The 13,030-nt window shown below is 45.1% G+C and overlaps 1 protein-coding gene across 5 annotated transcripts in view; it reads right to left on the bottom strand.

Moving 5' to 3' along the window:
* TFIP11 (tuftelin interacting protein 11) overlaps positions 1-13,030 on the bottom strand; it is a 26,780-nt gene extending 13,750 nt beyond the window's left edge. For all 5 annotated transcript variants that reach the window (XM_029222630.1, XM_029222638.1, XM_029222642.1 and 2 more), the window contains exons 1-2: positions 12,949-13,030; positions 11,049-11,269 (exon numbers count right to left, since the gene is read on the bottom strand). In XM_029222630.1, coding sequence (XP_029078463.1) covers positions 11,049-11,260 — 212 coding nt within the window. In that variant the 5' untranslated portion in view covers positions 11,261-11,269; positions 12,949-13,030. The remainder of the gene's footprint in view (positions 1-11,048; positions 11,270-12,948) is intronic.

Here is a 13,030-nt window from a genome sequence, read left to right as displayed (position 1 = left end):
CGCCCCTGGGAGGGGAGGTCTCGTCACAGGCGGAGACCTGCACCCCTGGGAGGGGAGGTCTCGTCATGGGCGGAGAGATCAGCCGGGACAGAAAGGGAGCTTCGGAGGCTCAGAGAAGAACGCGGCAACCGGTCCGTGACAGGCAGGACAGAGTGAGAACTAGGCGGACGGTCTGTGCCACAGCCCTACACACCCCAGCCTGAGGCCTGTGCCCGCTGGGACGGGCAGGGGCTGCGTGCCCGAAAGTGGGGTTTAAAGAACAGACCCGGGAAGAGGCCTGCTGCTGGCTGTGCAGAGACGGGCTGTAGGGGTGGGAGTGCAGAGCTCTGCAACCAGGAATGCTGGTTAAAGCAGCCCAGGCCACCACAGAAGTGAAGTGCCATTTTTAAGAGGCACACAAAGCGCAGGGCCACCACCGCAGCCTCTTTCCCCACGCACGGCCCCTGCCTCCCCGGGCTCTGGGAGGGGCTCCTGTCGAGGCAGCCCGCTCACCCGAGCCGGCTCGTGCGCTCCAGCAGCCTCGGGAGCAGATGCCCGTGGGTGGCCCGCACGCAGAGGTGGGGCTGAAGCCACAGCTGAGCCCCAGGGGCCCTGAAACTACGGAAGAAGAGCTGAAGTCTCTCGTTGCAGCTGCGCGAACTGGATTTACACCTCCGCTGGGGGCTTTATAAACTCAGCTCCTGCTGAATGTCCAAGAGGACATCCGAGAGGACAAGTACCCCCTCGGCTGAAACAGGCCTGGCTTCAGCAGCCGAGGGCTCCGTGGGCACATACACGCGGGGCGGGGTGGGGCTGGGCCAGGCCGGAGTCGGAGCTGCCCCCACAGCAGGTCCAGGTGCAGCACTGCTGCGGTCCTGGGACCTGAGTTCAGTGCATGTGCACTGCTGGCCTGGTGAAAACAATGCCTGAGCGTCACCGGGGCCAACTGCCGGCTCACCGCAGTTAAGGTGGGACCAGTGCCAACAACAGCGTACTTTGTAAGCCCACGCAGCGAGGGAAGAGTGACACCACAGAGCACATTCACAGGTGAAAGCTCCCATGGAGGAATACTCAGTGGCTCCTCTCCCAGTGGGAGTGCTCCAATCCCACCTACCTTGCACCGCAGATCAGAAACAGCTCAGAAACAGATCTGGGGGCTTCTACTCCAACAGCTAGGGAGTAGACCCTGCCCCTGACCCGGCAGTGACAACCACAGAGCAAAGAGGAGGCCTCACTCGACAGCCAGTGTAGGCTCTGGTCACAACATCAGTCACACCACCTATCGAAGGGATAACGGCCAGCATACACTGAGGAAAGAGGTGGCAGACATCCATACTAAAGGCAACACTTGCACTAAAAACATATTAAACCCACGCAGGCTACACAGGGACATTCCCACTTAAAAAGAGCCTTCCAGGGACTTCCCTGGTGGTCCAGTGATAAAGAATCCACCTCGTAATCCAGGGATGTGGGTTTGATCCCTGGTCGGGGATCTAAGATCCTACATGCTGTGGGGCAACTAAGCCTGCACGCCTCAACTACTGAGCTCACACACCTCAACCAGAGCCCACATGCTGCAAACTACAGAGCCCAGCCCTCTGGAACCCGTGCACCACAACAAGAGAGAGAAAACCCACACCCACAACTAGAGAGAAGCCCACGCACCACAACAAAGAGCCCGTGCGCCACAACGAAGATCCCACGTGTGCCGCAACTAAGACCCAACACAGCCAAAAATAAATAATAAATGAAATAAATAATAAATATTGAAAAAAAATTGCCTTCCAAGACAGTCTGAGGGCCTGGCGTCAGGAGGAGGAACCTCCAGGGCATTTAGCTTTGAAGGCTAGTGGGGCTTGAGTGCAGGAGTTCCACAGGGCTGGGGAAACAAGAGACTCCACTTTTGAAGGGCACACACAAGGTCTCACATGCACTGGGACCCAGCACCAAGCAGTACCTCCATAGGAACCTGGGCTAGACCTACTTACAGGTCTTAGAGGGTCTCCTGGGGAGGCAGGGGTCAGCTATGGCTCACTGGGGGGGCAAGGACACTGGTGGCAGAGGCCCCAGGGAACACTGGTCAGTGTGAGCTCTCCTGGAGGTCCCCATTTTGGCACCAAGACCTGCCCCCACCCAACAACCTGCAGGCTCCAGTGCTGGAACGCCTCAGTCCGAACAACCAGCCAGATAAGAACACAGCAGAGAGGCTGCCTAAAGTACTGAGCTTAAAGCCACCTCTTGACACAGCCCTCCCCACCAGAGGGAAAACACCCAGCTCCACCCACCACAGGGCAGGCATCATTCCCTCCCACCAGGAAGGCTGCATAAGTCCCTGGACCAACCTCACCCACCAGGGGGCAGACACCAGAATAAAGAGGAACCACAATCCTGCAGCCTGTGGAAAGGAGACCACAAACACAGAAGGACAAAATGAGATGACAGAGAAATATGTTTCAGATGAAGGAACAAGATAAAACCCACAAGAACAACTAAATGAAGAAGAGATAGGCAATCTACCTGAAGGAGACACTTCAGAGTAATGATAGTAAAGATGATCCAAAATCTCAGGAAAAGAAAAGAGGCACAGACCGAGAAGACACAGAAATGTTTAACAAAGAGCTAGAAGATCTAAAGAACGAACAGATGAAGAATACAACTAAAATGAAAAATACACTAGAAGGGGGACTTCCCTGATGGTCCAGTGGTAAAGAATCCGCCTACCAATGCAGGGTACACAGGTTCGATCCCTGGTCAGGGAACTAAGATCCCTCATGCTGCAGGGCAACTAAGCCTGTGCGCTCCAACTACTGAGCCTGCGTGCCTCAACGAGAGAGCCCACGTGCCGCAAACTACAGAGCCCACGCACTCTGGAGCCCATGCGCCAAAACTAGAGAGAGAAAACCCGCACACTACAACTAGAGAGAAGCCCACGCAGAGAGAAGCCCACATGTCACAACGAAAAGCCCGCGTGCAACTAAGGCCCAATGCAGCCAAAAAATAAATAAATAAATAAATATTAAAAAGATACACTAGAAGGGATCAATAGCAGAATAACTGAGGCAGAGTAACTGAGGCAGAAGAACAAATAAGTGAGCTGGAAGACAGAGTGGTGGAAATCAATGCCATAGAACAGAATAAAAGAATGAAAAGAAATGAGGACAATCTCAGAGACCTCTGGGATAACATTAAACACACCAACATTTGCATTATAGGGGTCCCAGAAGGAGACAAGAGAGAGAAAGGGCCTGAGAAAATACCTGAAGAGATTATAGCCAAAAACTTCCCTAACATGAGAAAGGAAACAGTCAACTCCAGGAAGTGTAGAGAGTCCCATACAGGATAAACCCAAGGAGGAACCCACTGAGACACATATCAATCAAACTGACAAATACAAAGAAAAAATATTAAAAGCAACAAGGGAAAAGCAACAAATAACAAGAGAATCCCCATAAGGTTATCAGCTGATTTTTCAGCAGAAACTCTGCAGACCAGAAGGGACTGGCACGCTATATTTAAAGTGACAAAAGGGAAAAAAAACCTACAACCAAGAATACTCTACCCGGGACTTCCCTGGTAGTGCAGTGGTGAAGACTCTGTGCTCCCAATGCAGGGGGCCTGGGTTTGATGCCTGGTCAGGGAACTAGATCCCACATGCAAGCAGAACTAAGACTTCACATGCCACAACTAAGGAGCCAGCAAGGCTCAACTAGGGAGCCCTCAAGCTGCAACTAAGGAGCCTACCTGCCACAACTAAGACCCAGCAGCACCAAATAAACAAACTAATTAATTAATTAAAAAAAAAAGAATACTCTACCCAGCAAGGCTCCCATTCAGATTTGAGGGAGAAATCAAAAGCTTTACAGATAAGCAAAAGCTAAGAGAATTGAGCACCACCAAACCAGCTTTACAACAAATGCTAAAGGAACTTCTCGAGGCAGAAAAGGCCACAAACAGAAACAAGAAAATTATGAATGGGAAAGCTCACCGGTAAAGGAAAACATACAGTAAAGGAAAGAAATCATCCACACACAAATATGATATCAAAACCAGCAACCATGAGAAGAAGATAGTACAAATGCAAGAAATGGGAAATGCATCTAAAATATCCTTGTGTGTGTGTGTGTGTGTAGGCTGCCATATCAAAACCTCATGGAAACTGCAAACCAAAAAACTACAATAGATCCACACACAATCCAAAGCAATCCGAACACAACATTAAAAACAGTCATCAAAGCACAAGAGAAGAAAACAAAAGGAAAAAGACCTACAAAAACAAACCTGAAACAATTAAGAAAATGGCAGTAAGAACATACATATTGATAATTACCTTAACTGTAAATGGATTAAATACTCCAACCAAACACTGGCTGAATGGATACAAAAACAAGACCCGTAAATATGCTGTCTACAAGAGACCCACTTCAGATCTAAGGACACATAGAGACTGAAAGTGAGGGAATGGAAAAAGCTATTCCATGCAAATGGAAATCAAAAGAAAGCTGGGGTAGCAATACTCGTATCAGATAAAAGAGACTTAAAACACTGTTACAAGAGACAAGGAAGGACACTACATAACGATCAAGGGATCAATCCAAGAAGAAGATATAACAATTGTAAATATTTATGCACCCAACATAGGAGCACCTCAATACGTAAGGCAAATGCTTACAGCCATAAAAGGAGAAATCGATTTTACAGCCCCCTTTAATCAATGGACAGATCATCCAGACAGAAAATCAATAAGGAAACACAGGCCTTAAATGACACATTAAACAAGATGGACTTAACTGATATTTATAGAGCATTCCATCCAAAAGCAGCAGATTACACATTCTTCTCAAGTACACATGGAACATTCTCCAGGATTGATCACATGCGGGGCCACAAAGCGAGCCTCAGTAAACTTAAGAAAACTGAAATCATATCAAGCAACTTTTCTGACCACAATGCTATGAGATTAGAAATCAACTACAAGAAAAAAACTGTAAAAAACACAAACACATAGAGGCTGAACAATATGCTACTCAACAACCAACAGATCACTAAAGAAATCAGAGAGGAAATCACACAACATCTAGAGACAAATGACAACAAAAACACAATCCAAAACCTATGGGACACAGCAAAAGCAGTCCTAAGAGGAAAGTTTATAGCAATACAGTCTTACCTCAGGAAACAACAAAAATCTCAAACAACCTAACCTTACACCTAAAGCAACTAGAGAAAGAAGAACAAACAAAACCCAAAGTTAGCAGAAGGAAAGAAATCATAAAGATCAGAGCACAACTAAATTAAATAGAGACAAAGAAAACAATAGAAAAGATCCATGAAACTAAAAGCTGGTTGTTTGAAAAGATAAATAAAACTGAAAAACCTTTAGCCAGACTATCAAGAAAAAAAAGGAGAGGGCTCAAATCAACAAAATTAGAAATGAAAAAGGAGAAGTTACAACGGAAACCACATGAATACAAAGGATAAGAGATTACTACAAGCAACTACAATTCAATAAAATGAACAACCTAGAAGAAATGGACAAATTCTTAGAAAGGTACAATCTCCCAACACTGAACCAGGAAGGAACAGAAAATATGAACAGACCAATTGCAAGTACTGAAATTGAAACTGAAAAAAAAATTGCCAACAAACAAAAGCCATCCAGGACCAGATGGCTTCACAGGCAAACTACATCAAACATTTAGAGAAGAGTTAACATCTGTCCTTCTAAAACTATTCCACAAACTTGCAGAGGAAGTTAACATTCCCAAACTCACTCTATGAGGCCACCATCACTCTGATATCAAAACCAGACAAAGATATCACAAAAAAAAAAAGAAAAAGAAAGAAAATTACAGGCTAGTTTCACTGATGAACATAGACGCAAAATCCTCTACAAAATACTAGGAAACCAAATCGAACAATACATTAAAAGGATCATACACTATGATCAAGGGGCACTCATCCCAGGGATGCAAGGATTCTTTAATATCTGCAAATCAATCAGTGTGAAACACATCAACAAACTGAAGAATAAAAACCATATGATAATCTCAATAGATGCAGAAGAAGCTTCTGACAAAATTCAACACCCATTTATGATAAAAAAAAAAAAAGAACTCTCCAGAAAGTGGGCATAGAGGGAACATACCTCAACATAATAAAGGCCACATATGACAAACCTACAGCTAACATCATACTCAACGGTGAAAAGCTGAAAGCATTTCCTCTAAGATCAGGAACAAGACAAGGATGTCCACTCTTGCCACTTTTACTCAACATAGTTTTGGAAGTCCTAGCCATAGCAATCAGAGGAGAAAAAGAAATAAAAGGAATACAAACTGGAAAAGAAGAAGTAAAACTGTCACTGTTTGCAGATGACATGATACCATACATAGAAGATCCTAGAAAACTACTAGAGCTCATCAATGAATCTAGTAAAGTTACAAGATACAAAAATACACAGAAATCTGTTGCATTCCTGTACACTAACAAAAGATCAGAAAGAGAGATTAAAGAAACAACCCCATTTACCATCATCAAAAAGAATAAAATACCTAGGAATAAACCTACCAAAAGACCTGTACTCCGAAAACTTTAAGATGCTGGTGAAAGAAACTGAATATGACACAAACAGATGGAAAGATATACCATGATCCTGTACTGGAAGAATCAGTATTGTCAAAATGAATATTCTACCCAAGGCAATCTACAGATTCAATGCAATCCCTATCAAATTACCAATGGCATTTTTCACAGAACTAGAACAAAAAATTTTTAAATTTGTACAGAGACACAAAAGACCCCAAATAGCCAAAGCAATCTTGAGAAAGAAAAATGGAGCTGGAGGAATCAGGCTCCCTGACTTCAGACTACACTACAAAGCTACAGCCATCAAGAGTATGGTACTGGCACAAAACCAGAAATACATATCAATGGAACAGGATAGAAAATCCAGAAATAAACCCACACACCTATGGTCAGTTAATCTACAACAAAGGAGGCAAGACTCTACAATGGAAAAAAGAGTCTCTTCAATAAATGGTGCTTGGAAAACTGGACAGCTACATGTAAAAGAATGAAATTAGAACATTCTTTAACATCATACACAAAAATAAACTCAAAATGGATTAAAGACCTAAACGTAAGACCTGATACTATAAAACTCTTAGAGGAAAACATAGGCAGAACGCTCTCTGACATAAATCGCAGCAATATCTTTTTCGATCTGTCTCCTTGAGTAATGGAAATAAAAATAAAATAAACAAATGGGACCCAATTAAACTCAAAAGCTTTTGCACAGCAAAGGAAACCATAAACAAAACGACAACCCACAGAATGGGAGAAAATATTTGCAAACGATGTGACTGACAAGAGATTAATCTCCAAAATCTACAAACAGTTCATGCAGCTCAATATCAAAAAAAAAAAAAAAATCAAAAAATGGGCAGAAGACCTAAACAGACACTTCTCCAAGGAAGACATATACATGGCCAAGAGGCAACTGAAAAGGTGCCCACCATCGCTAATTATTAGAGAAATGCAAATCAAAACTACAATGAGATATCACCTCATACCAATCAGAATGGCCATTATCAAAAAATCTACAAACAGTAAATACTGGAGAGGGCGTGGAGAAAAGGGAATCCTCCTACACTGTTGGTGGGAATGTAAATTGGTACAGCCACTTTGGAGAAGAGTACGGAGGTTCCTTAAAAAACTAAAAATAGAGCCATCATATGATCCAGCAATCCCACTCCTGGGCATGTATCTGGGGAAAACCATAACTCAAAAAGATACATGTACCCCAATGTTCACTGAAGCACTATTTACAATAGCCAAGACATGGAAGCAACCTAAATGTCCACTGACAGATGAATGCATAAAGATGTGGTACACACAATGTTCACTGCAGCTCTATTTACAACAGCCAGGACACGGAAGCAACCTAAGTGCCATCAACAGATGAATGGATAAAGAAGATGTGGCACATCTATACAATGGAATATTACTCAGCCATAAAAAGAAACGAAATTGAGTTATTTGTAGTGAGGTGGGTGGACCCAGAGACCGTCATACAGAGTGAAGTAAGTCAGAAAGAGAAAAATACCGTATGCTAACACATATATATGGAATCTTAAAAAAAAAAAAAAAGGCTCTGAAGAACCTAGGGGCAGGATAAAGATGCAGACGTAGAGAATGGACTTGAGGACGTGGGGAGGGGAAGGGTAAGCTAGGACGAAGTGAGAGAGTAGCATTGACATATATACACTACCAAACGTAAAACAGATAGCTAGTGGGAAGCAGCTGCATCGCACAGGAAGATCAGCTCGGTGCTTTGTGACCACCTAGAGGGGTGGTATAGGGAGAATGGGAGGGAGACGCAAGAGGGAGGAGATATGGGGATATATGTATAACTGATTCACTTTGTTATAAAGCAGAAACTAACACACCATTGTAAAGCAATTATACTCCAATAAAGATGTTAAAAAAAAAGATGTGGTACCTATATACAATGGAATATTACTCAGCCATAAAAAATAATGAAATAATGCCATTTGCAGCAACATGGATGGACCTAGAGATTATCATACTAAGTGAACTAAGTCAGACAGAGAAAGACAAATATCATATGATATCACTTATATGTGGAATCTAATTTAAAAAATGACACAAATGAACTTATTTCCAAAACAGAAACAGACACACAGATCTGGAAATCAAACTTATGGTTACCAAAGGGGAAACGTGGGGGGAAGGGATAAATTAGGAGACTGGGATTAACATATACACACTACTGTATATAAAATAGATAACTAATAAGGACCTACTGTGTAGCACAGAGAACTCTACTCAATATTCTGTAATGACCTATATGGGAAAAGAATCTGAAAAAAAAAGAGCATTTGTTTCAGACACTATTTCAAGTAGAAAAATCAAACAAGAAAGACATTCTCATAAATAAAAATCATAAATAAATAAAATATATTAAGAGAGATTATATGAATGTAAATTACATTAGCAATTATATCAATCAGATTCTTAGAAAATCTCATGTCCATTAAATTTGTTTATGAAAACTAAAATACCTAAGAGGGACTTCCCTGGTGGTCCAGTGGCTAAGACTCCGTGCTCCCGATGCATGGGGCCCAGGTTGGATCCCTGGTCAGGGAACTAGATCCCACATGCTGCAACTAAGAGTTCGCACACTGCAATAGAGATCCCACATGCCACAACTAAAATACCCCACGTGCCACAACTAAAAAGATCCTGCGTGCCGCAACTAAGACCCAGCGCAGCCAAATAAATAAATAAATAAAAATAAAATATTAAATAAATAAGTGAATAAAATACCTAGGAAATTAACTCCGTGAGATGGAAAGTATTGATTTTAATCCTGAATGCCTCAAGAACAGTAGTTACAATAAGTCATTAGCAACAGTTCCCTTCTGTATGAACTGGAGCTGATAGCTTTCTATTATGTAGTTAAAGGGAGAGAAAAGATTCCAAAGAAAAGCCCCGGGAATACAGCAAAATAAGGCGATGCTTTACAAAATGACTAACGTAGTAAATAAACATCCCCATGGCAGCAGTAAAATTCAGAGAATTTTTTCCTAAGAGATGCAATATAAGAGCCCAACTCTAGAGTCAGACAGGCCCAGATTCTCAGCTGAGCTGCGTGACTTTTGGCTGCTGTTTCTTAATCTGTAAAATGGGGTGATAATAATGGTACCGTTCTCGGACTTCCCCGGTGGTGCAGTGGTTAAGAATCCACCTGCCAAATGCAGGGGACACAGGTTCAAGCCCTGGTCCGGGAAGATCCCACATGCTGCGGAGCAACTAAGTATGTGCACCACAACTACTGAGCCTGCGCTCTAGACCTCGCGAACCACAACTACTGAGCCCATGTGCCACAACTACTGAAGCCCGCATGCCTAGAGCCCGAGCTCCGCAACAAGAGAAGCCACTGCAATGAGAAGCCCGCGCACCGCAACGAAGAGTAGCCCCCACTCGCTGCAACTAGAGAAAGCCCGCGTGCAGCAACGAAGACCCAATGCAGCCAAAAATAAATAAATAAATAAATTTATTTATTTAAAAAATAATGGTACCATTCTCATAAGGTCAATGAGACCAGGCCTGTTAAGAACCCAAAGATTTTGGCTGCTATTATTATCTTATGATCTTGCAATTCTTGACCCCTGATCTACTCATCGTCTGATGTTAGATTTCTTGCCAGAAGAAAAAAGGTTGAACTGATCTCTCCTCTTTCTCCCCAGTTTCTTTTGTGAAAAATGTACAATATCAATGGGCTGGAGCCTCCAAGCCTCAGGTGGGGACAGGGAGACAAGCCCAAATCTACTACCCACTCTGGTCAAGTGAGTTGCAGCCAACACACACACGACTTCACACCAAGGAGGAGGCTTTCAGCCTGAATCCTCATCCCTGTGCTGCCATCTTAGCCCAGGTCTCCCGCACCTCTGCCAGGACCACTGCCTGGGCCTCCTCACAGAGCCCCCTCTTCCACTGTGGCTCCCCGCCAACTTTGCACATGAGCAAAAGGGTCTTCAACCCTTCTCCCCAGGTCATACCCTCTCTACACAAACCCACGGCCTCTTCTCAAACTATACTCCCCACTCTCCCCCCGCTTCAGCCCACAAAACCTCTCATATCCTCGTGGGTGCCCTGCTGCCTCCCATCAAGGGCCTTTGCTTACTTGTGCCTCCCCTACCGGCCAATCTTCCCTGACCTCCCAGAACAGGTCATACTCCCTAAAATGTGTTTCCCCTCAGGTCCTAAATCAGTTACACCCTTCCATTGTGTGAGCCTGTCTCCATCCACTAGGGTCTGGGCTCCTGGAAAGCAAGGACTGGGTCGACAGCACAAGGCTTAATATACATAACTGCTCACTTAACACCAACTGATGATCAACCAGTCAGAGAGCAGCGCTCTAACCTAAAGCGGAACTGGGCTCCCGAGCTGATGCCCCAGCTAAGGGACTCAGTGAGGCTGGGAGAGAAATTTACTTAGCTGGGTAGCTCCCCAATTCTTAGGGAAGCAGCCCATGCCAGCCATACCGTTTGCCTCCAAAGCTGGGCCTCTCTTCATCCGAGTCTCGCTCTGCCCACACTCCGTAGGTGGCCTCTTCCTTGGTCTGCCAGTGGCGCTGCCGGTTGGGGTTGAATTCATTCTGGAGATCCCAGTCGGTGATCTCAAAGTTCTCCCGCTCGTCCTCGTCATCCATGAGGCCTTGGCCTTCCCCGTCCCGGTACAAGTGGGACAGTGACATGCCCTGTCACTAAAGGGAGGGATAAAAAAAGGTACAGTCTGTGACAAGTCCTGGGAGCAGCAGCATGCTCCCCTCTGAGTTCCCACTCCTTGCTGCCTTCAGAACTTCCTCCAAACTAAAATTCACTAACATCATTGTTACAATTCAATAAAGCAGACACTAAAAACATATTGTAGAAAACAACAGGTACTAAAACAGGTGGAACAAAAGACCGGTCACAACAGTCCATGTGATTCTTAAGCATGTATTTCCTTGTCAATGTCGTAAAACATCACACACACTCACATACACACAATCCACATAAAAACAACTAAGGAAGTATGTTGTTCTATGTATTATTGCCTCAGAAATGAGGCAGACATCTTCCTGGACCCCAGATTTTATTAGTTTTTTCTATTATCGAGTAAAGGGTTTCAACTGGACCTCTGACAGTCACAGCACAGTGAGTTTTTTTCGAAGACGCTTTCTGAAACACATTATTTGATGAAAGCCTCATCAAATGAGCCTTAGTTTTCTTCACAAAACATGAACCTCTTCTGAGGCGCCAGAAGGCAGTAGTAATTATGAACACGACCTTAACATTACACAGCTGTGAAGTGGAATACAGCTATCATCTCAGGGTAGCTGGGTGATGAGATTCAGCTGTCTCTTAAGTGGATTAACTGCAGTACCAACCTTAGAGCGTGCTTGTAAGGCAGATTCAACGAGATGGTGCTTTAAAATCACTTAGCTCACAATAAGTGCTCAAGGAAGAGCTTGTTATGGTAATTCCATGATTAGGTTCATAGCCCTTCCTATTACTGGATTCAGGAATGAGCCGAGCAAAGTGGCTGTGAAACCAGCTGCTAAAATCACAGCCCGAGTTCAAATCTCCACTCTACCAGGTACTCAGTGTATGAGTATTAAATGCAGATGAAGTGCCACGCATGGGCCACCACACAGCAACACATTCAATATATGACAGCACTGTGATTCGCCTCTAGCAGTTGCTGCAAACAGCCTTCAGGGACGCGGGGTGGCTACTTCCCCAGGCGGTGTTAAACTCTGGTCAGCTCTGTTTGAAAGTTTTCCCTGCTTACTCTACTCACTGGTGCACTGGTTGGGTGCTGCCGGTCCCAGCCTCATCCAGGAGCGCAAAAGAGGGAAACATTCTCAGAGGAGGCGGGGAGTCCCAGATACACGGGAGTCACTAACACCGCCGCCTCCTTGGGCACAGAGCATGGGGATAACCACATAGTTGTCACGAGTAATAGAGCCCCCGGGGGGTGCTAAGCACTTGCTGGACACTTCAGGCCGATAATCTCACATAGGAATCAAGACACTTCTACGAGGAAGGTACTACTAGCGTCCTCAAGCTTCAGATTAAGTAAAGTGAGGCTAAGTTAAACAATTTGCCCTAGGTTCCACGGCTGGCGGGGCTCGAAACCAGGTGGGCCTGAAGCCGGGGCTCGGGTGTCTCCCTGCCATGCTGTCCAGGCCCCGCGGCGGAGACTCGGTGCCTAACTCGGCCCAGGCCCCGACTGCCCGGTGACCCCGCGCGGCCCGTCCCTCTCCCCGCCTCGGCAGAGCCGTCTGCGAAAGGGAAGCCCAACTGGCGAGGCCGAGGCCCACCTCCCCCGAACCGGAGCCCCCACTCCCACCGGCACAGAATCCCCCGAGTCCCCTGCCCACTCCCGGGAGCCGCTCACCTCTCTCCTGCTCAGCGTATCAAACACAACTGCCCGCACCGGGTTAGAAGCGCGCCGCTTGGGGCCGGAACCCGGATGTGCC

This window comes from Monodon monoceros, unplaced genomic scaffold, assembly GCF_005190385.1.
Source record: "Monodon monoceros isolate NGI ecotype Baffin Bay Population unplaced genomic scaffold, NGI_Narwhal_1 Super_Scaffold_1, whole genome shotgun sequence".
NCBI classification, from domain to species: domain Eukaryota; kingdom Metazoa; phylum Chordata; class Mammalia; order Artiodactyla; family Monodontidae; genus Monodon; species Monodon monoceros.
Note: the sequence above shows the minus strand (reverse complement) of the source record. Positions and strands in the feature narration are given on the sequence as shown.